Source organism: Microcebus murinus, chromosome 4, assembly GCF_040939455.1.
Source record: "Microcebus murinus isolate Inina chromosome 4, M.murinus_Inina_mat1.0, whole genome shotgun sequence".
Taxonomy (NCBI): Eukaryota; Metazoa; Chordata; class Mammalia; order Primates; family Cheirogaleidae; genus Microcebus; species Microcebus murinus.
Genome location: NC_134107.1, coordinates 1,994,528 through 2,022,436, shown reverse-complemented (window position 1 = coordinate 2,022,436; position 27,909 = coordinate 1,994,528). Strand labels below are relative to the sequence as shown.

Sequence of the window (27,909 nt, the reverse complement as noted above, 5' to 3'; positions counted from 1 at the left end):
GGTCCCAGCGCTGCCGACGAGGTGCTGTGCGCACTTGGGCTTATTTTCTCAACTTCTCTGGCCTTCAGCTCCAAAATGAGCACGGGGTTAAGCCATGCCCGGAATGTGAAAATTAAAACTAAGAGCCAAACAAGATGCTGGCATGACACGAGAAAACGTATGTAAAGAAATCAGTTTGGTGCCAGGTGCACTAAATGCTGTTTTGTTATTAATGGCAACATAACAATAATAAATATATTTGTATATTTACACAGCATGTTTATATTATGTATGTAATAATTCTGTTTGTATCGTGTAAAATTATTCAAATGTTCCCCCAAACCTGTGAGCTTTTTTTTTTTTTTTAATCCTTATTTAGAAGATAAGAAAACTAAGGCTTGGAATCCATGATTTGCTCAAGGTTTTTGACACTTGTGCGTGAAAACTGGAACTTTGCTTCTAAAACCCTCTTGGTTCATTCTGGACTTCAGAGATTATGCAATAGAACAGCCTGGCCCCAGCCTTGTCCTCAGCACCCTCCCTGGATATGGGGAAACTACTGTCAGGGGCAGCTCATAATTTCAAAAACATAACTTGACAGAGCAACAGATACCGAAAATGGTACTTAGTGTGCGTGTTTGAGAAAACTTAATTATGATTTGTACCTTTTTTGTGTTTTAAAGTTTTTTTTTTTAAGTATTCTATCACTGACTTCTTGATATTAATGATGTCAATTTCTTTAGGTGTAATAGTCACATTTTTTAAAGTCCATATTCTTCAAAGAAACATACTGAAATATTAAGATATTGATTGGATGACCGGGACACACTTCACTTAATTCAGACAGGAAAGAGAAGTTGCAACTGGGGAGCTGAAGATATTGGTCATGAGCTGGTAATTGATGAATAAACAAGAGTTCATTTTACTATCCGCTGAACTATTCTATAGTTGGAATTCCCCATGAAAAAATATTTTATTAATAATAACACTCTCCCCCAAATGGGGATTATGCAGAACTTGCTGCCATAGGGAACAAAGGCATTTATGATGCATTCAGTGAGGAATTCCATATGTGAAGCACATAGATCTCAGATTGCTGTGCATTCTGGCTTTGGGGTTCATCTCCCCGTACCCTCAGGGATAGGGTCCTGTCCTCCAAACTAAGTCAGGGCTGCAGGACGCCTCTCCTGTGTCCTGTAGGTTCCTTCGTGGTACTTGCCACAGCCATCATCTCACTAATTGATGATTTTGTGAACATCCGATGCCCTCACAGGCAAGAGTGAGCTGCTCAAAGGCTGAAACTGAGTTGCCTGAGACAAGACAGCAGAATGGCTTAAGCAGAGAAGGGCCGTGCTCAAGTAGCTAGGGCTATGGGTGCGCACCACTACACCTGGCTATTTTTTTTAAAACTTTTTTTTTTTGGTAGAGACAGAGTCTCGCTGTATTGTCCAGGCTGGTCTCAAACTCCTGACCTCAAGTGATCCTCCCACCTCAACCTCCCAAAGTGTTGGGATTATAGGCGTGAGCCACCATCCTTGGCTCACTTTTATATTCTCAAAACTGATTTACAAAAAGAGGAAGCACCTTTGGGTCAGTTCTCATCCCATAAGCTAGCTGCTTTCTCCACTTCCTAAGTCTTGGATGTTCCCACCCACAGCTCCAGATGGATGGAAGTGGGAAGCCTTCTGCCACCAGGATGTTGACCCCAGGGGATCAGAAAAGCCAAGCTTGTGGGCCAAGACCACCCTTGTGGGTGTGTGATTGCAGCCCGTTAACCCCTTCTTCCCAGGCAGGGCCACAGTGAGGGGCCCGAGGAAACAGGGGTGGGGGTAGAGGAGGCCCCTGCTGTCCACGCCCCATGAGGTCATTCCCACTTTCCAGCACTTGGCCACTGAGTGGAAACGAAAAGAGCTGAAAAACCACATGCAATCAACAAGAAGGAGCAGCCAACAAAATCTCTTAAAATCTCAGAAATGTTCAATAAACATTTGCAGAGCGAGAAAATAAATAACATCACAAAGGAGTCAGCGGCTCCTCTTTTTTCTCGTGTTACTTGGGTTCGGGGGTGCATGTGTCTAAACAGAAGTCACATGTCCTGAAGGCTGAAGGCAGGCAAGTCCCTGGTGTCTATACCCTCGCTGGCTTGTCCCTCCCCCGGCAGGTCCCCGACACCCTCGCTGGTCAACTCCTGCCCTCAGTAAGCTCTTCTAGGCTCCACTGCTCCTCGGTCCTGGCTCCCTTCCCAGGCCGGCAGCCCAGGGGCCCGGTTTCTCTGCTTTACCAGCCAGCCGGAGTCCCCCACAGCCACAGCATCCAGGGCCAGCAGCTGGGAACTTGGGCTCATCCCCAGCTGCGTCTGGTCGGCGTGGCGGCCAACGGGAAAAGCCCAGGAGCTCCAGGGCTCTGGACAGAGGCGGCCCCGATCCCAGCCCCGGCTGCCAGCCAATGCCAGCCTGTCCACTCGACAGAAAAACACACGCTGGCCGCCTGCCCCGGGGTGTTTCCAGAAGAGAAATTTAATCTAATTTACATACTTCTAGTTACATTGATAACCAAAACGTGGCCACTGAAAAAAGTTAAAAGGTCAAATCGGCTCCCGGTTTCTAGCTGGCCCAGGATTGCAAAATAAAAAGATCCACGTTCCTTATTCTCTACACAAAACGCGCTTTTAAAAAAGTGAGAGGTCTAGGGACCTATACATAGAAAGCAACAGTGAAAAGGGGGAGGGAGACAGGAGTGGGGGAGGAGAGTCCCACCCCCCACCCCACCCTCCCGGGCCCCCGGAGCCCCTGAGGCTCTTGGGGGGGCCACTGACATGGCAGGAGGCAGCTGTCAGCTCTGAGCTCTTCCTAGCAGGGAAGGCCCCTCTGGGGGTGGCCAACAAGGATTTCCGTGGCATTGTGGGCTCAGTAGGGGGCTCCCAGGCCGTGGCGGGCCCCACAGAGGGAGCGTGGCTTCCCCTGAGCAAGCACCGTGGCGTGATGTGGTCGTTCGACTCGGGAACTGGGGGGCTGGGGCAGATCCCGTGTCTCACGAGGTGCACGTGTGTGTTCGCATCTACATGCGTGAGAGAGGGTATTCATGGGGGCGAGAGGGAACCAGACAGGGGTCTTTGGGGTCTTTGCAAATGGCCACGGATGGCAGACATAGCCCTGCCTGGCTGCTAGACTCACGGAGGGGCGCAGACCTCCCCTGTGACCAGATCAGCTGCCACCAGAGACCTGGCTGCTGCCCCCGCTGAGCCAGGTGGGCTTGGGCTGAAGGAAGACACCCTGTGGCCCCAGAGTCCTCGGGCTGGGGGAAGGGCGCCCGGCTGTAGTGTGCCCGGCCCCCCAAGGGGTGCCGGTTTGAGGTTTTGGCTTGCTCCTTTGGAAACGGAAAAGAAAGAGGGAGAAGAGGGAAGAGGACAACGAGGAGGAGAGACAGGTGGCACAAGAGGGGATCTGGAATGCTTCTGTGTTAGGGAGCCTCGGCCGCTGCTGCCTGTGCGTGCGGGGCCTGGGGCTCCTCGGGCGGGGGGTCTGCCTTGGAGAAATTCATCTCCAGGATGTGCCGCTGTAAGTGCCGCACCCACTCCTCCTGGACGGAGAGGGGGCCCTGGAATTCCACTTCACAGAACCTGCGAGGGCGAGAGAGGGAGGGAGTGGCCACTGCTGCGAGCAGAGGCACAAGCGCAGCCTTGCCCACAGCCCTGGCACACCGCGGACGGAGCGAGCCCGGGATGTGTGGGGGAGGGGGCCAGAAGCCAGACGGTTCCCAGATGGACAGCCACCTCCGCCCACCGCGGGGTCCCATGGAGAGCCTTTTGCCTCCAAGAGGTCACTGGCACTTTGTAACGGCCACCCAGCTGCCTGAGCACCTCTGCCAGGTGACTGACGCGTGTGATCTGAGACGGCAGAGGGCACAGGGGGCAGACCCTGCCCAACCCGCCAGGCCCCTCTCCTCCTCCTGTCCCCAAAAGAGGCCTCACAGTGCAGGGGCCCCGGGCCCAAGCTCTTGGCCCCAGAGACCAGGGCTTGAATCCTACTTCTGACAGGGCCTGCGGCAAGTCACCTCCCATCTCAGCTGCCAGTTTCCCGGTCTCGGATGTACTCATAGACTTTGGTAAGCCTATTGTTTTCTCCATCAGCCAGATACTCGTCGAGTGCTTACCATGTGCCAGGCTGAGTTCTGAATGCTTTACACATACTACACTCAGTCCTCATCGCAAATCTATTAGGTAGGTCTGTTACCTATCCCATTTTATGGGTGGGGAAACTGAGGCATGGAGTAAGGAAGCCCTTGCCCAAGGTCACTGAGATGCTAAGTGTCAGAGCTGGGATTTGAACACAGGGCTTGCGGGCCGCAAAGCTCAGGGTGTTAGCCCTATGCTCCGAGATGCCGCTGTCTTCGAGGAGGCCTCAGCCCAGGTCCCGCCACATCCAGGGGCAGCCTTTGAGGTGACGTCTCCCAGCCTCCACCGGACCCAGACTGTTCTGGGGCACCCCAAGAGAGTCTCCCTCCCCTGGGGACAGTGTACCTGCATTTGAGGGTATAGATGTTGCCAACGAACTTGACGAGTGACGTCTGGGGGGGCCGGGGCACTAGGGAGGGGACCGGCCGGACTCGGGGCGGGGGCTGCCGAACCTCCTCCAGCTTCTGCTGCAGACCGTTGGCCTCCTCGCCGCCCCGGGCTGCGGAGGCGTCCGGAGGGCGGGCTTGTCGGCGCTCGAATTCTAAGGTGGGGAGAGGGACGGGAGATGAGCAGCAAGGCCAGGACCTGGGGACGTTCCTGCCTTCGGCAGGTGAGAAGCAGACGCCACTTGTAAGGCAGGGCAGCTGGGGACTGGACACCGCCGGGACGGGAGGATGGCAGACAGACAGGTGCACGGGCGAGCAACTGGAGAAGGGACCAAGGGCGACGCGCAGCGCAGGGCCCGGTGGGTGGCTGGGTGGGCCCACGGGTGCCTGCAGCCCCCCGACGCCCCTCCGCCAGCACTCACTGTTAATGTTCTGCCGCTGGTGCTCCTCGGCCTTCACGGTGCCCGGCGGGCTGGCTGCTAGCGGCCGCTCACCACTGTCGGCTGCCCGGCCAGCCTCGAGCCCCGGTTCCCCCCCGGCACTGCGGCCGACCAAGGCCAGGCCCCCAGGAGCCAGCCCCAGGGGCAGCCGCTTGTCGCTGTCGCGGCCGTGGCCGGCGCTGCGGAACTTCTTGGTGAAGGGGCGGCCGCCCTGGATGTAGCTGCGGTAGGGGCCCACCTTCTGGGGCCGGTGCTTGATCCACTCGCTCAGGGTCTCGATGGGCGAGCCGTTGACGCACCACTCGGTCACGCCAAACTGCCGCAGGTGTGCCCGCGCGTGGCTGGCCAGGGCCTTGCGGTTCTCAAAGTAAAGGCCGCACAGCTCACAGCAGGCCTCGGTGGCTGTGGGGCGGAGGGGGTGCTGCTGAGCCCCGGCCTGAACGGGGCAGGGGCAGGCAGACCCAGGCGGCCCTGCCCGGGCCGGGAGCCAATCCCGCCTCCCACGGGGGCCCTGCCGCAGGGGCCCCGCTCGAGGTCAGCGTGGGCGCTCGGGGCACGGCCCGGCTCTGCGTGCCCCAGCGGACGCCCCCCCGGGACCCTGCCGCCCGCTGCTTACAGGAGTGGGAGGCCTTCTCGTGCAGGGTCTTTGCCTTGAAGGGCAGCTCAGTCTGGACGTAGGTCTTGGCCCTGACCTCCGCTGGAAGGAGGCGGTCCTCCTGCAGCGGCCGCTTGGCTGCCACGGAGCCCAGGCAGCCAGTGGCCGAGGGCCTGGCCCCTGTGATGGGCGTCAGACTGAGCTCGCGGGGAACCTGGGCTGGCCCTGCTCCAGGTTTGCCCGGCCGGATGGCCAGGGGCGACAGTGGCAGCGGGGACTGCATGGGCCCGGGGGCCGCCGTGGGGGCGCCATCCTCGGCCAAGGCAGGGGCCAGGTCTCCGGCGGGTGGCTCCTTCTTGATGAGGCACGGCTTGGACTTCTTCTTGAGGATCTCCCGCAGCGTGTCTATGGGCGAGCCGTTGACGGACCACTCGGTCACGCCCATCTGCCGCAGGTGGGAGCGCGCGTGGCTGGACAGGCCCTTGCGGTTCTCGAAGAACTCGCCGCAGAACTCACAGCGGATGTCGCGCACAGGCTCTGCCCGGGACGCTGCAGGGGGTCCGGGGTAGAGGGAGGAGGAGAAGGAGGCGGCAGCTGCCGGCAGGAAGCCTCCAAGCTCAAGGCCCGGATGGGCGCCGCCTGCCTAGCTGCCCCTGTCCACACCGCCCGCCAGACCCCAAGCACCTGCTCCCTCATCTGGGCCTCCAGAGGCCGTGTGCAGGTCCGGCCCTGTGGCTCGTCCTGTCACTTCACATCTAGCTGGCTTCACGGTGTCTCCTCGCGTCATCCTGGGCCAGCCCCTCCCCCCACAACGAGCCTCAGTTTCCTCCTCTGCAAAATGGGGATGGAAACTCCCACCTCCCGGTGTGGCCAGGAGGGTCTAAGACGGGGACAGTTCCGCGCACGTGGCACAGAGCTACATGTAGCACGAGTGAGCTCTGGGGCAGAGTCTGGGCCGGCCGCGCCTGCCGAGCGCAGGGCAGGCATTTAATCAACTTGAGCACAATGAACACAGCCACGGTGCGACAGGGAAGCCAGCCACGGCGACGTGGCCGCCGCTGTGTACAGAGAGCTTTTGGTAACTAGGCACTGAGCTAGGTGCTTTGTCCCACTTAATCCTCGAGAAAACCATATTGGAGTTGGGAAGACGCTGATCTCCACCTTCCAAACGAGGAAACTTGCCCAGGGTTAAACATTGCTAGATTGTGGAGGAACAGAGGTCTTGATTCAGACTCCAAAGGCCAAGCACTTAACGCCCAGGAATGCCAGAGAGACACAGATCACATACCCACTGCCAGTTCCTACGCTCCTGCCCATGGCAGACATCACTAATGGATCCCTGCAGTCTTCCTCCCTAGGAGTCTGGCTGGCAGCCACAACCAATTCATGATGGCACAAGAGAAAGAACCTTTTTGCCATCGCTGCCTCCCCGTATGAGTAAAGGAGAACCGAAAAGCAGCTCAGTTGCCGGGGTCTGCGTGGCAGGAATGCACAGCTAGCCCTGCGTCCTCTGGATCTGTGTACCCTCCCTTCCACGGCACCCCTGGGCGCTACGGGTACCCCTGAGGGGGAGGCAGGGAAGAGCCCCCTCCAGCTGTTCTCCCTGCCCTGGCGCAAGGTCACACTTACACAGGTTCAAGGGTGTCATGTCTTCCCGCGGCGCCCCCCACGGGCCCTCAGAGGGGTGCGGCTCCCCGTGAAGGGTCCCGGGCAGCATCTCCCGTTTGATCTCCACCCGCATTTGTTCAGGCTTCAGCTTCTTGGGCAGGGAGGGTGCAGCCAGGCCTGGGAACATCTTCCGGGCCGTGGGAGGAGAGGCAGTTGGTGAGTGGCCCAGGGGGCTGCCTGGTGGCGGCGGCAACTTCTTGGCCAAGGGTGAGATGTGAAGGTCCGAGGGGCTGCGGGCTTCCAGCGAGCTGCCGGGACCTCCGCTGCCCATCACCTTGCCCAGGCCTTTTGGGCTGGGCCCTGGTGGGTTCGGGGGTCCGCCGGGCCGAGATTGGGTCCGTCTTTTCAGGATCTCCCGCAGCGTGTCTATGGGCGAGCCGTTGACGTACCACTCGGTCACACCCATCTGCCGCAGGTGGGAGCGTGCGTGGCTCGACAGGCCCTTGCGGTTCTCGAAGAACTCGCCGCAGAACTCGCAGCGGATGTCTCGTGCTGGCTCTGGGCCGGAGGCTGCAGCAGGAGGAGAGAGGGGCGGTTAGCACGGTGGCACCGCTAGCACGGTCACCTGCAGGAGTGTCCTGGCCGGCTGGGTGTGGGCAGCAGCATGCCCACAGGCCAGGGTGGTGGCAGAGGGCAGGTGCAAGCGAGGGAGCTCAGGAGTGGGGCAGGGGGGCCAGATACCCGGCAGAAGCGAGGGAGGCTCCGGAGAGCGAACGGGCCCCTCGGTTCTGGTGGAGGAGGACGGAACCAAGACTCCACAGCCCTGCATGTCCCAACGAGGACAAGGGGCAGGAGGGCAGGAAGCGGCGGCCTGGGCGCCACGTGCCATCCAGACCCGGGGTGGAGGTGGGGGCCTTCCACCCCAAAAGGCAGGATCCCCCCTCTTGGCCTTCATTCTCAGGGAGGGTCACGGTCACGGAGGTCAAAGGCCAAGAGAGAGGGCCTAGCAGCCCACTGCCAAGGGCCCCTGTCTACTCCCTGCCCTGGCAGGGAGGGAGCAGGGAGGGGACTGTGACCCCCGCCCCCGGGAGGGGCTCCAGGGCCCGCAGGGAGGAGGGGGCGGCTGAAGCGAGAACCTACAGAGGTTGAGAGGAGACGGCTCCACATCAGAGGCCCAGAAAATGCCGGCGGCCGAGAGGTCCTGCTTCCCCCAGGGGCTGGCCATACCCGCGGCCTTCAGCTTGGCCTTCTTGGCCGGCGGTGGGGGGGGGAGCAAGGAGAGGGCCGCGGAGGTGGGAGGCCGCCCCAGCTGGGCCAGGGCTCCGCGCCCGGGTGGGAGGCGGATCTGGACGCCGTCCCTCCTGATGAGCCCGTGGAGCACGTCTATGGGGGATCCCTTGGCGTCCGGGTCGCTGACGCCCAGGTGGCGCAGGTGGGCGCGGGCGTGGCTGGACAGGCCCTTGCGGGTCTCAAACCAGGCACCGCACAGCTGGCAGTCCAGCTCTCTGCCCCCGTCACTATCTACAGCTGCGGAGACAAAACACAGGGGGGCGGTTCACGGCCGCCACCTTGGCCGGCCCTGGGGGACTGAGGCAGGAGGGTCTGATGTGATTCTTGGCTGCCCGGGCAGCTCGGGACCCAAGACCCACGCTGCGCGTTTCTTTTGAGAGGTTCTGGGAAGCGGAGCTGCCCCGCCTCTTGGCATCAAGGTGAGTGTGGAGAGTGTACGGGTGTGTGGGTGGACAGGCAGTGGCCGAATCGAAGGCTCCCAGGCCCTCTCTCCCCTGGAACCCCTTCAGTGGAAGCTGTGTGGGGTGGACAGTGACCGCCGGGCACCACGCAGCCGAGGGCACAGCTGCTCAGGGCCCTGCTCTGGGAAGCACAGCAGACTGAGTGGAAGCGACTTCAAGGGAAAACGAGGTGCCAACCGGGGTCACCCCTAGACTCTAACGCCCACAAATGTGTGTTCTAAGGGATGCCCTCATTAAACCTGCTCACTGCACCTGGAGGCTTTCTGCCCAAACCCTACCTTCCAAGCCCACGGGCAACCCAGGAGGTGGGGCTCCACCCCCAGGCAGAGGGAGAGTGCCGCCTCTAACGAGGACAGCCGGGAAGACGTGAAGACACGGCCAACTACTGGGACCTCCTGTCAGCTGGACCATCTGTCTGCCTGCCGGACCCAAGATGCCTTGAACTCCCGCTGGGGAAGCCGGACCCACGGGGGTCCTGGGTGCCTTCACTGACCCCAGCCTCAGGCCCAGAAAAGGCCAAGAGCTGCCCCTGAGTGGTGAGGGTGACCCTGGCAGACTTGGCAGCTGCAGCCAGGCCCCCAGGGACAATCAGCAGAGTCAAGTGGGAGACAGATGATCGTATGCTGGGCGGCCCAACAGGGGACACAGAGCCTTGAGCAGCGCTCTGACCTGGCTGACTCAGGACCTGGGAGCTGCAGTCCCCACTGCCCCCACCCTGGGCCCTGGAGCCCAACCTGAGGCCCCTTCCCTCCCGGGGCCGGGACCTCCCTTGGCTCCCGGGACCCGCACTCACTGAGGTTCAGGGGCCCCTCGTCCTCAGACTGAGGCCACTGTGCCTTTGGGGAGGCTGGCCGGGGGCTCAGGGACAGCTGGGGGCTCTTGTCCTCAGGATTCTTGGGGGTAGGGGAGCCCGCCAGGGCCAGCGGTGCTTTCTTGAGGAGCGGAGAGCTGGGTGGGTGGGCCAGGCCCTTGGCTGAGAAGCCGGGAGGTGACTTGATGGCTTTGTTGACAGACGGTGTGTCCAGGGGCTTAGCCAGGGTGAGCAGGCCAGGCCGGGGGGCCCCGGCGACCACCTCCTTCAGTGAGCTGGACTTCTTAGCCAGGCCTGGGGGCAGCCCGAGGTGGGCGTCGGGCAGGCCCTTCTGCTTCACAAGCTCGTAGAGGAGGTCGATGGGCGCGCCGCTGCTCTCCGACTCTGCCACTCCCAGCTGCCGCAGGTGGGACCTCGCATGGCTGGACAGGCCCTTGCGGGTCTCAAAGCAGGCGCCACAGACCTCGCAGGTGGTCAGGCTCTGGGCTGGAGGGCGACAGAGGCCAGGAGAGAGCAGGCTGTGAGGCCCGTGGGCTGGCTCTCCTGCTTCCCCTCCCTGGGGGTCCCCCTCGCCCGGCCTCCATGGAAGAGTCTGTCAAGCCCTCCTGATCCTCACAATGACCTTAGTGAGCTGGGGATCAGCCCGTCTGGTTTGCAAATCAGGAAACTGAGGCTCAGAGAGGGGAGGAGTTGTGCCTAAGGCATGCTGCAGCAGGCAGAGCCCTTCTGTGGTCCAGCCAGTGGGACACCTTCCACAATTCTGACCCACCAGGGTGCCTTGGCAACAGATTCACACAAATGCTGACCTGCTGGGCGCCTGCTTCACCGATCTAAGTTCTAGCCACCCTCTGAGGTTTAACTCATGCCCCAGACGCTGGATGGACGCCCAGCTGTGGTCTCTGTGGTCCCGAGTTCTCTCTTCTGTAGAGCCCTTGTGCCCGCCTGGCTGCTTCTCTGCCTCCTCGCCCCTCATCCTGCTCCTCTCACACCCCTGGGGGCTACTCCAGGGCCTGCCACTACTCAACGACGGCCTTAGCATCAACGGCCAGGTGAACTGATGTCACACAGGAGATAACACAGCTAGAGAGGGTCGCAGTCAGCAAATGACGGGGGTCTGAGTGTGAGCTCCTGGCCACCAGGCCCACTGATTCTCTGGATGCCTCTCCCTTGCCCAGGGAGGGCCCAGCCAGCATGTGCCACGCATGCCCCGGGCAGCAGAAGCTCAAGAGACAAGACAGCTGGGTGTCCCCTTGGTGCCTCAAGGTGCCAGAGAGAAAGCTGTGGCCAACCTGGAGCCCCACATTCACCCCCAAGCCTGAGAGTCCCCGTGTGAGTGTGACCAGCCTGGCCAATACCCCCTGCCATGCCACCTGGGCCACTCACCCTTGAGGTCCGGCAGCTCCTGTTTGCTGCCATGAGGAACCTCTGCAGCCACTTTGCTGCTCAGCCGACTGGCCACCTGCTCCAGGGCCCCAGGGACAGGCAGGCTCTTCTTAGGGAGCGGGGGGGAGCCCAAGTCCATGGCCACCATTGCGTTATCCTCAGAACCCAGGCCTGCGGGGTTGGGGAGACAGGCTCAGCCCGGGCAAGGCTCAGGCTGTCCTTGGGCCATGCTAGAAGGACTGAGAGGATGGCCCTTATTCTTCATCCTCAGTGCCTGCTCTCATTCTGGGAGGCAGCTCACCCCATGAAAGCCGAGACTTCGCCCTTAACCCCCAGCACCGGCATGACACAGGGACACTGAGGCTGCCCAATGACAGCAAGGACAGTAGCAGCTTCCACCCACCAGAACCCACACTAGGGCATCTCTGAGAAGACGTCTCTCTGGGCAGAACTCATGAGGAGGGACACCTGTCCATCTGGGGCGTGGGGGGAGTGCGGGCAGTCAGGAGACTACGGGGGGGGGCAACACGGAGGCAGGGAGCCAAGAACGGGGAGGTAGCGCCCCAGGACTGGTGAGCAACGTCCACCGGGCACGGCAGCTGGGGCTATAAAGACAACGTGGGGGCCGGAGGGGGGTGTCCTCGTCACACGCTGAGCCTTAAGTGGGGTCAGGTGAGAACCTGGGGCCTGGGCCAGCAGTGACCCGACTGGGGACAGGAGGAGTGGGAGTCACAGAACTTTGCGTGAAGTTTCTAAGGCCTGGATCAGGCCGGGCGGCTTCCCTGGGAGAGGGGCATGCGGGGAGAGGGAGTCAGGGGTGAGTCTGGCCAGGCTAACTTTTCAGAGGAAGAGGCCTGGGAGGCCTGTTGAATCCCGAATTTGGGCTCTCAGGGTGAGGGGGCTGCGTGTCAGCTGGGGCTGCGCAGGCGCTCGGGAGGGTGTGACGGGCAGGGGGCCCGGCGGGTTCGAGTCCCACTGAGGCAACAAGTAGGCAGGCCGGCGGGGCTGGGACCCCGAGGACTCAGTCACAGTCTCCGGGCGGGCCGGGCGCGTCTGTCAGACGGGGCCGGGCCGGAGTGGGCTTCCGCGCCGGGGCACCGGAACTGCGGCGACGGACGCTCCGGGGCTCCGGGAGGGGCGGGGGACATCTGTCAGACAGACGGGCGAGGGGCGCGGGCGGCGGCGGCGCGGCGTCCCTCAGGCCCGGAGCCCGCGGGCGGCCACGGGAGGCCCAGGGCCCGCGCGGCTGACGCGCCGCGGCGGGGGCCCCGGAGACGGGGCGGCGGGGCGGCGGCGCGGGCGGGCGGGACGCCCACCTCCCCTCCCCGCACCCTCCCCGGCGCGGGCTCTTACCCGGCGCGGGCGCAGGCCCGGGCCCGGGCCCCGGCTCCGGCTCGGCCTTGGGCCCGTCCCGCGGCGGCGGCGGCGGCGGGGGTGGGGGCGGCGGCGGCAGCGCGAGGGCGGCCGCGGGGCCCGGGCTCGGGGGGCCGGGCGGGGGCGCCCCCGCGGGCGCGCGCTCCCGGACGCCCCCCGCGCGCGGCCCCGCCGCCGCCTTGCTCTCCGCTTTTGTCACTCGGCACTGGGCGGTGGAGGCGGCCATCTTGGCTCCGGCGCACGCGGGGCGGCCGCCCCAGGCGGGAGCAGCCGAGCGCCGAGCCCCGCCGCCGCCGAGCGCGCTCCGCCCCGCCCCTCGGGGCGCGCCCAGGGCGGCCTGACGAGCGCCGAGCGCCACGAGCGAAACGCTCAGCTGGGCCCTACGGGCCGGCGGCTGCACTCGCGGGGAACCGCCCGCCCCCCACCGCCACCGGCGCTCGCCCGGGCATGCAAGCTGCGCGCTGAGCGGCTTCCAGCCGCCGCCCCAGCCCGGGCCCTGGACATCCGCACGGCTGGCATGGGAAACCTCCGGCCACACGCATCCCCCTTGACAGCATCCGGACTGCTAGAGCCCCGACGTGCAGAACCAGGACCTGCCCCAGGACTCGGCCCTATTTACTTCCGAGGAAGTCTCCCCTCCGGGTCGGGGATTCTGCACGACCCCTGATCCCCAACCACGAGGATCCCCCCGACATCATCCTGGCATCCAGCTGTCACCCCACGGTGCTGTCCCGCAGTCCTAGGGAACCCCCACAGCAGGCACCACGTTCAAGCCAGCCCCTCCCTCCCCAACATCAAACGGACTGTCTCCAGCTGTTCCTTGACAGCTGGGTGGGGCCAGAGTCTGACGGTCGCCCCGCCCCCAACCTGGCACCCTCCCCGTCCAGCCCACTTGGGAAAAGGGGAGAGGCTTCTAAGGACAGCCGTGCAGGACCAGTGCCCAGACCTAGCCCTAATCGAGGACATCCTTACTCAAGTCTAATCTTCTAGGCTCTTTCCAAACATTCTTTAACCCCCCCCCACCCCACCCTCCAGATGTTCACTAAAAGACTGTTCATAACTGTCATCCCAAGGACAAGGCCAGGGCAGTGCTAAACCCACCTCCTCCCATCCGTAGGCTCACTCCTGTCATCTCAGTGGCTACAAACTGCCTCCTTCACCCCCAGCCATCCTCAGAGCTGGCCTCTGCCTCCCAGCCACCCCTGAGACACTACAGACCAAGCCAGGTGGGTGAGCCGAAGGCCTGGGGGCAGCCTTTAGCAGAAGCGGGAAGCCTGGGGTCAAGTCCCCACTCTGCCTCTCCCTGAGATGTTACCTCCACCAGCCACTATCCTCTCTGTGCCTCCCCACCCTCCTCTGTGCAGACTCCTGGGTGTCCTTCGCCTTCCTGAGTTGGCTTGTGGACGGGTGTGACCAAGCCCAGAGTACGGATCTAGGTAGGAAGCCCCAGTCCCAAGGCAGCTTCAGGACGACTCTCCCTGTCCGGACACCATCCATGCCTCAAAGCGCAGCTACTGCTCACAGCCAAGCTCTCTGCCTTCTAAAGGCTCCCACAAGGGCAGGCCTTGCCTCGGGGTTTGCAAGCCCTGTTCTTTCGCTTTCCCACTCCCTCTGCGGTGTCCAGTCCTGCGCTCCCTCCCCAAGTATGATTTCCGGAGTCCTCCGCCTATCCTCCACTGGAGACACCCCCAAACGAGGTGCCCAGAAGTCCAGCTCTGCCACCGTGTGGCACATCCAAAGCAGATGACACACGGTTTCCTTAACCGTAAAATGGGGGACACAGCAATCTTAGCTTCGCAGACTTGTTATGAGTCGTAAGTGAGAAACGAGATGCTACCTTAGTACCTGGCAAGCGCTCGGTTACAGGAGGGGCGTTGCAGTGCTGCCAGACCAGGCAGACGTTGGTTGTTGATCTAGACGCTAGAGCTGCTCTGTCCGATAGGACTGCCACGAGACTGGCACATCTCAAGAGCTTAACGGCCACTCGTGGCCATCTAGAGAGTGTTCCCACCCATCATTTTACTAAGTTCTGTCCAACAGCGCCTCTCGAGATAAAAGACATCATTCAAGAACAAGTAAGGTCGCCCGCCTGGGTCTCAAATCCCAGCTCCACCTCTGCCAGCTGTGTGCCTCAGTTTCCTCATCTGTAAAATGGGAATAATAATAATAACAACACCCGCCTTATAGGGTTGTTGTGAGGATAGAAATGGAGCTCGTGTTCGTGAAGTGTCTAGAACAATGCCTGGCTCCTGGTAAGAGTTCCACGAGCCTTTGTTAAATGTCACCATCCGGCAGGGCAGGGGGGAAACTGGATCCAGAAAGAGCCCCAGGCCCCCATCCCCTAAGTTAAACAGAAATGACCCCTAAGTGGCAGGGTGGTTGTGAGGAGAGTTGTCAACGTTGTAAAGTGACGCTTCCAGGAAGGCAGAGTGGCTGCCCCGCTACCCCCAGCCCTCCAGCCCTCTGGGCCCCTGGGAAGGGCCAGGGCTCCAGCTGGGCCCGCCCCTCCCCTTACCATCTCCGTAGGCTGGCCCCGGGTCCTCGGCCCAGGTGGGTGGGAAGGACACGGTGACAGGGAAGCGGGGACGGTGGGAGGTCAGGAAGCTGCCAGGCAGACCCCCAGGCTCTCGGCCCAGGGGACTGGGGGGCCGCTCGGCGGCGGAGGTGGCCAGCAGTTCCTGGAGGATGTTGATGGGCGAGACGGTGAGCTCCCAGTTGGTGATACCAAAGTCGCGCAGGTGGGCCCGGGCGTGGCTGGAGAGGCCGGCCCGTGTGTCGAAGCCGGCCCCGCAGAAGTCGCAGCGCATCAAGCTGAAGGTGCTGGGGTCAAAGTTGGCCACTGTGGAGAGAGGACGTGGACTGCCTGAGGTGGGGAGGGGGCCACTCTTCAGCCCCAGCCCCTCCCCGTTCCCAGGGCTTCGCCCTGCCCCGCCTTCCTTCCCTGTGGCTGTCCCTTTTGCCCTCATCTCATGCACGCCCCCCCCCAATTCCAGGAAGCCTGACCCGCCCAGGTCCCCCCTTCCCACATCTGGCAGCACCAGGCCTCTCTCCCGCAGGGTCACGTCTCCAGCTGTGGATCTGCAGCCGTCTGAGTGAACATTCGATTCACTCTCCTCCTGCCTCAGCCTCTAGAGTAGCCGGGACTGCGGGCCTGCGCCACTGCACCTGGCAGATTTTGCTTAATTTTCGTAGAGATGGGGCCTTGCTATGTTGCCCAGGCTGGTCTCTCTAGAACTCCTGGCCTCAAGCGATCCTCCCACCTCAGCCTCCCAATCCTCCCACCTCAGCCTCCCCAATCCCATGCCTGGGATTACAGGCGTGAGCCACTACCCAAGCCTTTTGTGTCTATTTTCTGTTCAGGGTCACCCCAGTGCTTTAAATTAAACGTGTGTTGGATGAAGAAATGGAGGAACAGACGTAACAGCCTCTGCTGGGAGCCTTCTCTGAGCCCCCCAGGTGGAGCTGGGGGCTCCCTCTCTGCTTCCCCAGCCTCTTAGTTTCCCTATCTCAGGCCCCCGATTACTCGACGTCATTACTGTCTGGTTTCCTGGCCGTCCACTCCGCAGCCCCAGCCCTGAGTGTACACACACACACACACACACACGCACACACACAGAGACTCACACGAACACCACACCAGCACCTCCTTAAGTGGGGTCCATGTCTACCAATGCCAGAGTCACCTAGGGTGCTCCCCTTGGAGACAGGCCTCTGGAATCAGAACCCCGTTGCCTAGGGAGCTGCCTACCTCACAGGCGGCCCCAGAGGGTTCTGACGCCGGCCAAGTGTCCCCCCTCCTCCCGGCCTGGGCCATGAACTCCGGGACGGCAGGAACTGCTATGCCGTTCACTGCTCTGTCCCCAGGCACCTCCTCACTCAATAAATAAATGTCTGTTGAATGAAGGAATAAATGAAGTTCTCTGCCCAGGGGCACCTTCCTCCTGCCGGTGGGATAGCCGGGGCATAGGGGCGTCCCTGCACATCCACCGACAGGGTGGCCTTTGCCGGGGCTTCCTTCCAGGTGTCTCGGGTGCAGAGGCCACCGTCCCCCTGCTTGGGCTAAGGGAGAATTTAGAGCGCGCGGGGTGGGGGTGGGGGTGGCTGCCCACGCGCGTGTCCTCCGGGCCTCGAGGGAGGCGGTGCCCGCGGCCAAGCTGCCCTACCTTTTTTCTTCTTCTTCTGGAAGGAGAACCTGCGCTCGATGGCCTTCACCTCCTCGGCAGAGATGAAATGCCGCACGTTGTAGCTGACGCCCACGCGGTTCAGGTGGCCCCGCACGTGGTTGGCCAGGCCGATGCCATTGTGGAAACGGTCGGGGCAGTAGGGACACTTCCGCTCCTCGTGCTTCAGCGCGGCCGCCGGGTCCCCGTCCAGGAGCGTGTCCAGCCCCAGCGGGCCGCCCAGCGGCGCGTCCAGGAGCAGGAGGTCCAGCGGGTGGGCCCCCGTCAGCCCCAGGTCCCCGGGCTGCAGCCTCGGGGGCGCCCTGGCCGCCGCCGCCGCCATGACCCGCGGCCCGAGCTTTGCCACCAGCACGACGGGGACCGTCCCTTGGAGCTGCCGCTGCTGGGCCCGCGAGGCCTCCGCCGTCCGAAGGGCTTCTCGGAATGTCCGCTTCAGCTCCAGGGCCGGCGGGGGGATGAGGCTGGGGACGGGCGGGGGTGCGAAGTCGCCGTCCTCGGGGGAAAACCCCATCTCGGAGGCCAGCACTATGTCGTCCTCCTCGTCGTCGTCCTCCTCCTCCTCCTCTTCGCCCCAAGGACCCCTCCGGTCCCCCAGCCCCTGCGGGTGGACGATGCTTTTCTTCCTCCCGAGCTGTACGGAGTAGGGGGCCGATGCTAAGGCGGAGGGAAACGCCAGCCTTCCCAGCGGCCTCTGGCCGGGGCCGTGCGGCAGCGGCTCGGACAGCGGGAGATCCCTCGCGCCCAGCTGCCGGTAGCCTGCGCCAAAGGCCGGGCTGGGGTCGCACCCAGCAGGGCTCTCCGGGCACGCGGGCTCGGCTTTGCCAAAGTAGTCCTCCGCGGCGTCCGGGAAGCAGGCATACGCGTCCTGGCTGGTGCCCGGCTGGCTGGCGGGGTCGTCCTCGAAAGCCGCCGCCTCGCCGTCCTCCTCCCAGCGGGGACGCGCGTGCGCCAGCCTCACGTGCTCTCTGAGCAGGCTCTCGCTGGGCGCGGGGAAGCCGCAGAAGCCGCAGGCACTGGGGCCCGGGGCGGCGCCGTAGGGCGGATAGATCAGGGCGCTGGCCTTGGGGGGGCCGGGGCTGCCGGCGGCGGGGGCGCCGCCCCCGAAAGAAGGCTCCTTGGCGGCGCGGCCCGGCAGCTCGCGCACGTGCGTCTTGGCGTGCTGCACGAAGGCCCTGGAGGAATTGGTGCCGAAGACGCACTTGGGACACTGCAGCCGAGCCTCGTCGCCGGGGACCTGCTTGAGCTTCTGGATCTCCTCGATGATCTTCTCCCGGGAGGCCTGGTGCAGCTGCCGGTGCTGCTCGAGGGCCGCGGGGTCGGAGAAGGCCCAGCCGCACTCGCCGCAGGCCAGCGGGGCCAGGTCGGCGGGCGGCTCCTGGCCCGGGGCTCGGCGGTGCTGGCCCATGTGCTCCAGGAGGTGCTCCTTCTGCCTAAAGTAGATGCTGCACTCGATGCACGGGAACACGGCCGGCTCCTCGTCCTCGTCCAGGCTTGCCGTGCCCTCGGCCACCCCCTCCAGCAGCCCGCACAGGTAGGGCCCGGTGCGCACCGGCGGCAGCGGCTGCAGCCGCTCCACCGCCGCCTCCGAGTTCACCGTCCAGGTCTGCGTGGCCACCTCCGAGGCCGGCGCGGGCAGGCCCCACTCGGACGGCGGGGCCAGCCCCTCCAGGTCCTGCAGGTCTTCCCTGCTGCCCACCACTGCCACGTCCAGTGCCTTGGGGGTGCCTTCCACCGGCACGAACACCCTCCTGAAGGGGGCGAGGGGCGGGGGCTGGGGAGGCAGGTCCAAGTGCAGCCCCGTGTCCTGGGGGGGACCCTGCTCATCCTCCTCCGGGAGCCAGTCGAACCTGTGGCGGCCCCAGGGAGCTTTCTCCACCAGCCTCGGTTCACCCCGGTGGTGCAAGAACCTTCTAGAGCCCTCAAGCTCAGCATGGGGTTTCATGGTTCTCACAATGACCGAGTCCTCGAACCTCTGCTCGGATAGGATGCCCTCCCCAGCCTCCTGGGCCGTGGGGTGCTCCCAGGGCCCCCGGCCATCAGGGGGGCCGGGGAAGTGGCCCAGGAGATGGGGTGGCGGGGAGCCCGGCCGGAAGTCCAGGCTGCCTCCGTCCCAGCAGCTGCAAGGAAGTGCCAATGGGGACAGGTTAGCAGGGGCCTCAGTTTCCCCTCCCAGGGTGGTGACGGGAGTCCTCCCAGGTGTCTGAGGCAGGCCCCAGAGGTCCAGCCGAAGGGTGACCTGAGAGGGGCTAGGAGTATAGGGGTGCGGGTAAGGGGGCGGGGCGTGTCTACATGGACCCTTTGGAAGCCGCTGGGTCAAAAGCCAGGTGCAACTTCCAGGACGCACCTGCCCGCGTAGCCCGGCCCCACTGCATCATGGGGGAACGTACGGAGACCACACCTGGGGCCAAACGGGGATGCGGCCACCTCCACGGAGTGCCCGTAAGCCTGGCGGCACAGTCAACTCTCACCTCTCCCCGGGGAAGACGCAGGGCTCTGACCTGTGCTCCAGCCCGCTTCTGTCTCGGTCCTCCCCGAACTGGGGTGACCTCGTTAATTTCGTCTCCCCTGCCCTCCCCATTGGGTGACCGTTAACTTTGCGATGGGACAGTTCAAAGGGCGTCAGTTTTCCCTGCATCTCCCCTTTTGGAAGGGCCGGGGCATGAGAGGCAGGAAGGCCCCTGCTCAGCCCCTGGCCCCAGGGACCCTGAGCTTTTCGGGCAGTAGGGCGGGGGGGGGGGGCGGTGAAGCGGTGGTAGGTGAGGCAGCCTCTCTGGGCCTCAGTTTTCCACTCCTGAAAATGGGGGTGATTCCCAAGAACCAGGAACCACCCCTTCGTCTTCTGCAACATCTAAGGGGCTTTCTCACCACCACGATCAGCGAAATCATCACGCAAGGCCGGGGGTTACTTAAACGCACAACCAAAAGCCTCAAGGCGGGAAGCGTGACCGCAGGCGGGGTGGGGCGAGATGACACAACTTGGTACTCGGGAACCGTTTCGCTTCCCCCGATGCCTGGCTCACTGGGGGCTCTTATCGTGGCCGCCCTGATCAATTCTCCCTTCACTTTCAAGACCCTGCTTCCAGGAGGGGACATGGGTCACACCCACGGAACAGACGAAGATGTGGGCTCCCCCCGGGATGTTGAGCAGAAAACACGGGGGGCCCCTCTCTAAGCTCCATCAGGGACACGCCATACCGACAGGACCATCCTCCTGAGGGGGGGTGTGTGTGGGGAAGATTCGGGGGGCGGGAAACACCTGCCGAGAGCCCAGCACGTAGCAGCTGTTATTAATCCCGACAAGATTATTTCGACCTATTAAGCACCCGCCAAGCCATTTCACAAAGTGTGGCAGCCGCCAGCATTGCTTCGGATTCCTGCACTCACCCAAGGCCCCTCGGCACCTCAAGGCAAGTTTGTGAGATGGTATCTTAGGGATTCTATTTTGCAGATGAGGAAACTGAGGCTCAGAGAGGCCTAGCATCATGCTAAGGGTCACCTGGCAGAGAGAGGACTCCAAGGATCCAACCTCCAGGCTCCTGCCTCTGTGGCCCTGCAGGGGATAATGAGAGTTGACTGTCTGTGTTCGGCCCCCGGACCTCCCCCGACCCCCAGCACGTGCCTGGGGAGGGCCGCCACTCCTCCTGCCTGGCTTCCTGATTCCCTCCTGTCCCCTTCTCGTTCCCCAGGGGCTTCTGTCGGGCCTGGGCACATCCTGCTTGCCCCCCTGCCCTCCCTGAGGTCAGGGCCAGCACGGCACTCACCAACTGCTGATCCGATGGGTGGCGGAGGTGGCACAAGGGAGGGCTTCGCTGAGGCCGGGATGGGGCTGCCCGTCTGCAACAGAGATGGGGAGACCCTGAGGGGCTGGGGTCCCCCTGGCCGGGGCCCTCCGCACCCCAGCTCCAGGAACCCCGCCGGGCACCTCGGAAGGGCCCTGCCGGCTCCTAACTTCTCTCCCCGAGAGGCCTTTGGCCTCTGCACTCCTGAGCCCTGGCAGGGGTTTCTTTGGAGGAGTCCCCTGGGCTCTCCTGGAGGGCCAGACCCCAGGGGGCTTACTGCCTTCCAACCCTCCTCTGTTTCCCCCCACACTCTGGCTGCCAGGGTGATTTTTTTAAAGTCACCCCCTGGTAGAAAACTCACCTGGCTTGTCTTTATACCTATAACGAAAGCCAGCTCTCCCAAATGCCACCCGCAGGGCTATGAGGTCAGGCCTCTGCGGATCTCCCCAACCTCCCCGGCCTCCCCTGGCCCCTCACTGCCTCTGCTCTGACTGCAGGGGCCCCTCCTGAAGCCTCAAGCCCACCTAACTCTTTCCAGCCTCAGGCTCTTTGCACGTGCTGTTCCCGCTGCCCAGAACGCTCTTCCCTGGCCACCTACTCAAGTGAGCCCCTATGATTTTCTCTCTCTCTCAGCACCTGTTTTATTTCTCTCTTAGCACTCCCCGAAGTCACCAGGCTCCCTCTCTGAATGGCTGCCTGTCTAGGCCCCTTGCTAGCACAGGCTAGAGCAGGGGCACTTTGTCAGCCTGGTTCACTGCAACGTCCCAGTACCTGGCATGCAGTGAGCACTCAACAAATCCTTGCCAGGTGATGGACCAGGAGCCTTTGCTAGCCTGACCTGCAGAGGGCCCATCCCTGCCTTCTGCCCACCCCCCAGCCGCCCTCCTAGGCCTAAGCCTTAGAAGGGAAAAGCCCCTCCTGGGAGCCCAGCCCCCCTGCCCCCACCAAAACACAGATAGAGCCAACTCTCCATTATCCGCCTGTGGAGCCAACGCCTGGAGCGACCACAGGAATCCTGGCCTGCGTCTCCTCTGCCCGCCACGCTCGCCCGGCCCGGCCAAGCGTGCCAGTCGGGGAACGGGCCAACTGTGCCCGGGCCAAAGTTAACACGCTAGGGGAGCTTGTGTCCCGTCCAGAGCCCGACAGATGCAATTGCTGGAGTCGCCTCAATCTGGGCATGGTCCAAACACAGGGCTGGGGCTGGGGCGAATTCTTTTGCCAATCCCTCGCCATCCAGCTGGCCCGGGAAGCTCAGAGCGGACCATGGGGGGTCAAGGAATTTAGACTAGGAAGGCAGGATGGGTCAGGAAGCAGGATGGGTCAGGATGGGTCACCGCCTAAGGGGCTTTCTCCTGCGTCCGGGAAAAGGGCTGCGGCCAGGCTGTCATGTGCCCTCTGGGAGCAGGGGCAGGGGGCTCTGGAATGTGCGTGTCCTCGGGGGGTTTCTCAGCCCCAGCGCCATTGGCATCGGGGCCGGATCCCTCGGGAAGGAGGGGCATGCCCTGGAAGGGGTTGAGGGGCACCCCTGGCCTCCACCCTCCAGATGTCAGTGCCTCCCCGCCCCGCGGTCACGGCAACCAGTGTCTCCAGACACTACCAAACTGTCTCCTGGGGGGGGCAGTCCCAGAATCGCCCAGACGTTTAGAACCACGGGGGCAGCCTGGCCCGGAGCGGGGCCGTGCTCAGATGCGAGGGCCGGTCTCAGGGTGGGCGCTGGACAGGAGGCAGAAACTGGGGAGGCGAGACAGGGACGGGCCGAGGGACCAAGACCCCAGACGCAGGACCCCTAGGGGACACACGGGTGGCAGACGGGACTTTTCTGCCAGATGGCAGCCGGCGGCGCGCGAGGAACCAGCCCGGATGCGACCCGGAGGCATGGGTCTGAGGGTCCCCGGGCGTCCTGTTTCCGGGATCCTGGGACCCCAAGCTCCTGAGATTCTGGGCATCCCAGATTTGACGGGTCTGCGATTGCCATTGTCTGAGATTCCGCGAGCCGGGGGGGGGGGGCCGCGCTGGCCTCTTTGAACGCCCGGGGAGGCTCCTATTTTTAGCGGCAGCGACTTCAGAGGAAGCAGGCCAGGCCGGACCCGGGGTCCGAGACACCTTGGGGTGGGGGCTTGGTTGCCGACGGGGACCCGGGGGTCCCTGCGGGTCAGATGAGGTGCCTGGGACGAAGCCTTCACCCGGTGGCCATGCCGAGGTGCCCTGCGGTCTCCTGCCACTCAGGGTCTCCCAGGAGGGGCTGCTGGTGCTGCCAGCGACGGGCATCGGCGAGCGGTGGGAACCCCAAGCCGTGGGGTTCACCTTGATAGATTAGCCAAGAGCCTAGATGTTGGAGCCGGAGAGATCCGAGTTCAGTGGCACCCCAAAGAGCACACGTTTCCTGCTCCGAGCCTCGGTTTCCTCCTCTGTTCGGTGGGAACAGCCCAGTCCCGCAGGGCCGGCGCCGGGCGGGCGCTGAGAACGTCACGGGAAGTTCTCCATCCAGAGACCCAGCAGCGGCGGGAGGGACGGAGGGGTGGTGGGAGCCCCCCAGGGGCTGGGGGCCGGCTCAGCGACGTCCCAGGGTGGAAGCTGGTGGCAGCTGGCTGGACCCAGAGCTTCAGGCCCTGCTCACTCCACGCTGAGTTCCTCCCCAGCACTGGGGTACCAAGAAAATGACGTGGCATCTGTCCCTGGGTCCCCTGTCCCCCACACGACACCAGGCATGCAACACACTCTTCTTCCACGCGGACTGGCTCGGCACCCCCAACCTTCGCTGCCCGGGAGGAGTCTCGGGCAGAGGCTGCAGGGGGGTGGCCTTGGGGGTCCAGGCCAACAGCCATGACGGCGGACACGGAGGCAGCAGGCACATCCCTGCCCAGGCTGAGAAGTTTGGAGGTGGCCACCCTGAAGCCACCGTGGGTGTCCCTCCTGGGGGGGTGGAGTGGGGACGAGGGAGGGCCCGGGAACAGCAGCCCCAGAGGCTGTTCCTATTTATAGACATCACAAGACTCCCCGGGCAGGTGTCCATATCGGGGAAGGGGGGGGTCGAGCATGGGAGAGGTGACACGGTGCCCCAAACTCAGGGGTCTCCTCCAACCTCCAGGCTGCGACCCCACTCTGAGCCAAGCTGCCCCCGCCCCTGCCCCAACGTGCTGGGGGACACTGTTCAGGGTGGGCCTGGCCACCCTCGGCAGTCACCCCCCCCACACACACCCAGGCTGTCAAATGCATGCGTGCACGAGACCCTGGCTGGCTGCCCGGGGTGGGGGGCAGTGAGGATGCACACACCTGCCACCTTTCCCTTCCTTCCAGACCTGGGGTATTTGCCAGGTGGAGAAGAGATGCCCCTAGTCCCTCAGAACCAGCCCCAGGACCCCAGAGACTGTACCCACAAAGTCAAGGTCCTGGCCCCGCCCTTGCCAACCGAGTGACCTGGGGCGAGGTCCCGCCTCCCTCTGAGTCTCAGATAATGGCGATTTGGAGGAGGGGATTGCTAAGGCTCCCCGGGTGCTGTTGGGCTAACCCTCTGCCCTCGGGGGTCTCCCCTTGCCATCCCCCTGCCTGACACCTGCAGGTGCCACCGGCCACCTCCACGCCTTTGCGCGTGTGGAGCCCCCTGTCCTCCCCCTCGTCTGGCTCATCATCCTTCATTCAACTTCTTCCACTTTCCGCAGGACTCCTGGACACCCCCTGGCCGGAGCCAGGTGCTTTCCCATCACAGCCCCCGCACCTGCGTCGTAACACCTGCTAGTACGTCTGTCCTCCCCCCCCCCCAGCCTTTGACGGTGGGGTCCGTGACAGCAGGGGTGGTGTGTGCTTGGTCCCGGCTGTGCCCCCGTGCCTGGCCCCAGGAAGGCGCTCTGTAAACATCTGAGCACCACGGGTGGTGATGGTGGGCCCGGACAGGACAAAGATCTGCAAGGACGCCGAGTGGCGGCCAACGGCGAAGGCGGTCAAGCTGCCTCCCACCCCAGCCGCGTGACCTTGGGCAACTGACTTCACCCCTCGGGGTCTCGGTTTCCCCGTCTCTGACGTGCCAGTGAAAATAACTAAGGCTACCTCGCAGGGTTCTTGTGAGAACGGCACGGGATGCGCGGCAGGTGGGAGACCCCTCCGCGCGTGCTTGGAGGGTCTGGAAAACCAAAGCCTTTGGAGCGGGCCTGGGAGAGGAAGGGAGAGGTCTGGGGCGTCAGGCCGCTGTGCCCTGGCCACGCGCCAGACTCCCAGCTGGTCCTTGAACGCAGCAGGCTCCTCCCCACCACAGGGCCTTTGCACGTGCCGTCCTCGCTGCCTGGCATGCCCTCCCCACCATTCGTTACATGCTCCCCTCCAATGCCACCCTCGCAGGGAGGTTTTCCCAGGGTCCCCGGGCACAACTCTGGCACTCTGTTTAACCGTTTTATAGCACCTGTCACCAGATGCCCTTATGGTATTTGCTTAGTTGCTGTTGTCCATCTGCCCTTGGAGGGCAGGATCTCTTGCCTCTTTTGTTTTCGGGTTGTATTCCCAGCACCCAGAACAGAGCCTGGCACACAGCAGGTGCTCGGTATTTAATGCATGTGTAATAAATCCTGAGGTGTGGAGAATGTCAGATACCCTTTTACTGGGTAAATCGAGGCACAGAGGGGTGGGAGGCATCGCTGACTACCCAGTCTCTACCTGGCCACTAGAGGGCACAAGCTGTTTCAGCCCAGGGCTTCAGAACGGGACTCACACGGAGACAGCAAGAGCTGGGGACAGACTTGCTGGGTGGGGGCTGCACCTGGGCACAGGTGCGCCGGGGCGGGGAGCGTGGGGTGCCAAGCTGGGCATCTGGGCCCAATTCCCGCACTCAAGAGGAGAATGCGAGGCTGACCTGACCTCCAGTCCTAGCTCCCTGCCACCACCCTCGGGGAGGCCCTGGTCCGGTCACTGGCTCCCCGGGCCTCTCTGTGTTCACAACCGTGACATGGGAAGCCAAACAGAGTGCGAAGAGAAGGCTCCGGGCCCCCGTGGAATCCGAATCTCAACTCGGCCCCTGCTGGGCTGGGGGCGTTGGCTCCCATGGGGCCACAGGGCCCACCCTCTTACCAGAAATGCCACCTCTGCCATCCAGAATGTCTCGGGGACCCTCCTTGGTGACAGGCAGGTAACGGGTGGACCGGAAGATGCCACCTTCCCCCTCAGCAGCCTCAGCCCCACCCTCGATGTCCTCCCTCGGCGCCGGGCCGGGCAGTCTCTCTGGGCCTCGAGGACGGTCTGGTGCAGCCAGGCCACCTGCCAGGGACCCCTCCATGGGTGCTCTCCGCCGGGCTCCACTCTGCTGCCAGGCTGGCTCAGCGGGGCATTGTGGGTCTGGGGGTGGGGCGGGCAGAGAGAGGGACATAGTGCTTAGGGGACATAGGAAAGGGACTCTGCCTCAGTTTCCCCTCCCTCAAAACCCCAGTCCTCACCCTCGCACTTCACTGCCTCAGTTTACCTCCCAGCCCAGGGGAGCTAAGTAAATGGCGCGGAGGCCCTGCCTATGCACGTTATATCCCAGTGGTCCCTACCCTCTGCATGCCTCAGTCTCCCCATCAATAACTCCTCTCTTTACACAGATCCTCCACTGCCTCAGTTTGCCCCCTTTTTACACATGCACACTCAGCCAAGCGTGTTTTCTTCCACCATTCATCCTACTGCTTCTTCCAGGTGCCTTTCTAGGTCCCCACACAGCTGCACTGTCCGTCCCCAGTGTGTGCCCTCCCTTCCATGCACATGCCTCGGTTTCCTCGCACGGAGCCCAGACACTTGTGCACTCTGATCCTGCACAGCCTGGAGTCCCACCCTCCTCGCCCCTTCCTTCACTTCCCTCCCTCTGGGTGCCCAGACCAATTACCCTGCACTTTTCCCACACTCCAACCCTGCCCCCCGCCGACCTCAGGGTTCCCCAGCGTTAACCCCTTCACCCCCACACACAGCCTCAAGTGACCCCAGCATTAACCCACTTCGCTCCTCCCCAACGTGACCCCCCCATGCACACTCAGCCCGGGCTCCTCCATTCCCACCCCCCCCACCCTCCAGCCAAGATTGCTCCAGTCCGCGGGGCAAAGGGACTGACGGGGCTCCTGGTCCAGAAATGAGGACCCCAGGGAGGGGGGGCTGTCCTCTCCACCTATAAATACCTTCAAGGTAACGGCGGAAAGTGAAGGGCAGGAATGAGGCTCCCTCCCCAGGGAGACGGTGGGGAGGCCGGGCCCAGGCAACCGGGGCGGGGCCGGGGCTCCAGGCCTGGTTGCAGGCGCTGCCCTCGGGGGCCCGGGGGCTCCCAGGGGGCTCGTCCGCGGGCTGGCAGTCTTGGCGGGGGTCCCTGCCCAGGCCCGAAGGAGGCACCTGCGGTTGCCCACCGGGTGGGCACTGCCCGCGGGGAACCGGCGAGACCGCAACTTCGGAGCACTTTGGCAGCGTGGGGAGGGGGCTCCCGCCCGGACGCCCCCCAGGGGTCGCAGAGGTGGGGGCAGCGCCGCGCCGGCGCACCCCTCCAGGGGCCAGGTTCTGGGGGATGCGCCCTCCGCCCGTGCACCTCGGGGCGGGAGACCCCGCGGGACGCTCCGAGGTAGGGGGGACACCTGCCCCAAGACCCCCGCCCCTCCCCCCACCTGCGCGGCCCCGCCCCCGGCCAGGCCCCGCCCCTAAAGGCCCCGCCCCGCCCCCCGCCCCAGGGGGTCCCGCCTGGCCCGGCCCGGCCCGGGCCTCCCCCTCCCCGCTCCGGCTCCGCCCCGCCCGCGGGCTCCCCAGGCCAGGCCGGGCCTCACCGGGGAGGCGGCGCCCCCGGCCAGGTGCCGGGGCTCAGAGCTCCCCTCCTCGGTGCGGCCGTCGCTGCCGCTACCGCTGCCGCCGCTCCCGGTGCCGGTGCCGCGGCCTCCGCAGCCGCCGCCGCCTCCACCGCTCGGGGGACATTGTCCCTTTAAATCGCTCCCCCCGCCGCCCCGCCCCCCCGGCGCGCCGCCGTGACCTCAGCGCGACAGCCCCGCCGCGCCGCCATGATGGGGAGGTCCGGGGCGCCCCCCCGCGACGCCCCGGGGGGGTCGGCCAGCGGGCGCGCCGCCATGTTGGGAGTGGCCAGGCAGGTCACCCTTAAAGGGCCCGCGCGGCCCCAGAGTCCAGGGAGAAGCTCTGTTACCATGACGACACCCCTGTCCTTCCGCCCCCAATGGCTCCTCATCCACCCACTGGTTCTTCCAACGCTGGGCTCGCTAAAAGTGCTGGAAGAGTGGGGAGGGGGGCCAAGAAGTTCCCCAGTGGGTCGTTGACAGGCCATTGGGGCCTCCACCCAGGCACTCTGTGGCTTCCAGTCCCGGCCCCCAATCAGCTTCCTCCCAACCACGAGCTCACTCCTTCCTTCCCCATCATCCACGCTGGACTCGAGCACCTCCATGCGCCTAGAGCTACCCTAGGTCCTCAATGCTGAGCCCCGCTCCTCCACCCAGACCCCAGGATCACCC

General features: G+C 63.8%; 1 protein-coding gene across 7 annotated transcripts; it reads right to left on the bottom strand.

Moving 5' to 3' along the window:
- Window positions 1-2,476: 2,476 nt before the first annotated feature.
- Window positions 2,477-27,378, bottom strand: WIZ (WIZ zinc finger). 7 transcript variants are annotated; one of them, XM_012758335.3, is made up of 14 exons: window positions 27,220-27,356; window positions 25,517-25,780; window positions 20,444-20,516; window positions 20,179-20,232; window positions 16,665-18,799; window positions 15,017-15,340; window positions 11,128-11,298; window positions 9,727-10,230; window positions 8,323-8,709; window positions 7,204-7,752; window positions 5,596-6,123; window positions 4,962-5,381; window positions 4,499-4,694; window positions 2,477-3,598 (listed from the first exon to the last, which is right to left on the bottom strand). In XM_012758335.3, the coding sequence occupies exons 2-14, from the start codon at window positions 25,719-25,721 to the stop codon at window positions 3,439-3,441; spliced, it is 5,706 nt and encodes a 1,901-aa protein (XP_012613789.2). In that variant the 5' UTR covers window positions 25,722-25,780; window positions 27,220-27,356; the 3' UTR covers window positions 2,477-3,438. The 7 variants fall into 7 exon arrangements, with proteins under 7 accessions (XP_012613789.2, XP_012613791.2, XP_012613793.2 ...); XM_012758337.2 differs by lacking the exon at window positions 11,128-11,298; XM_012758339.2 differs by lacking the exons at window positions 8,323-8,709; window positions 11,128-11,298.
- Between the last annotated feature and the right edge of the window lie 531 nt (window positions 27,379-27,909).

Excerpts from the sequence above, each read along its gene's own strand:
- WIZ (XM_012758335.3), bottom strand. The coding sequence starts at position 25,721 with ATGGAGGGGTCCCTGGCAGGTGGCCTGGCTGCACCAGACCGTCCTCGA. Across the intron at positions 8,710-9,726 it reads CGAGGGGCCCCTGAACCTCA|CTGTAGATAGTGACGGGGGC; the intron begins GTGAGTGCGGGT and ends TTGTCTCCGCAG. Across the intron at positions 4,695-4,961 it reads CCAGCGGCAGAACATTAACA|AATTCGAGCGCCGACAAGCC; the intron begins GTGAGTGCTGGC and ends TCCCCACCTTAG.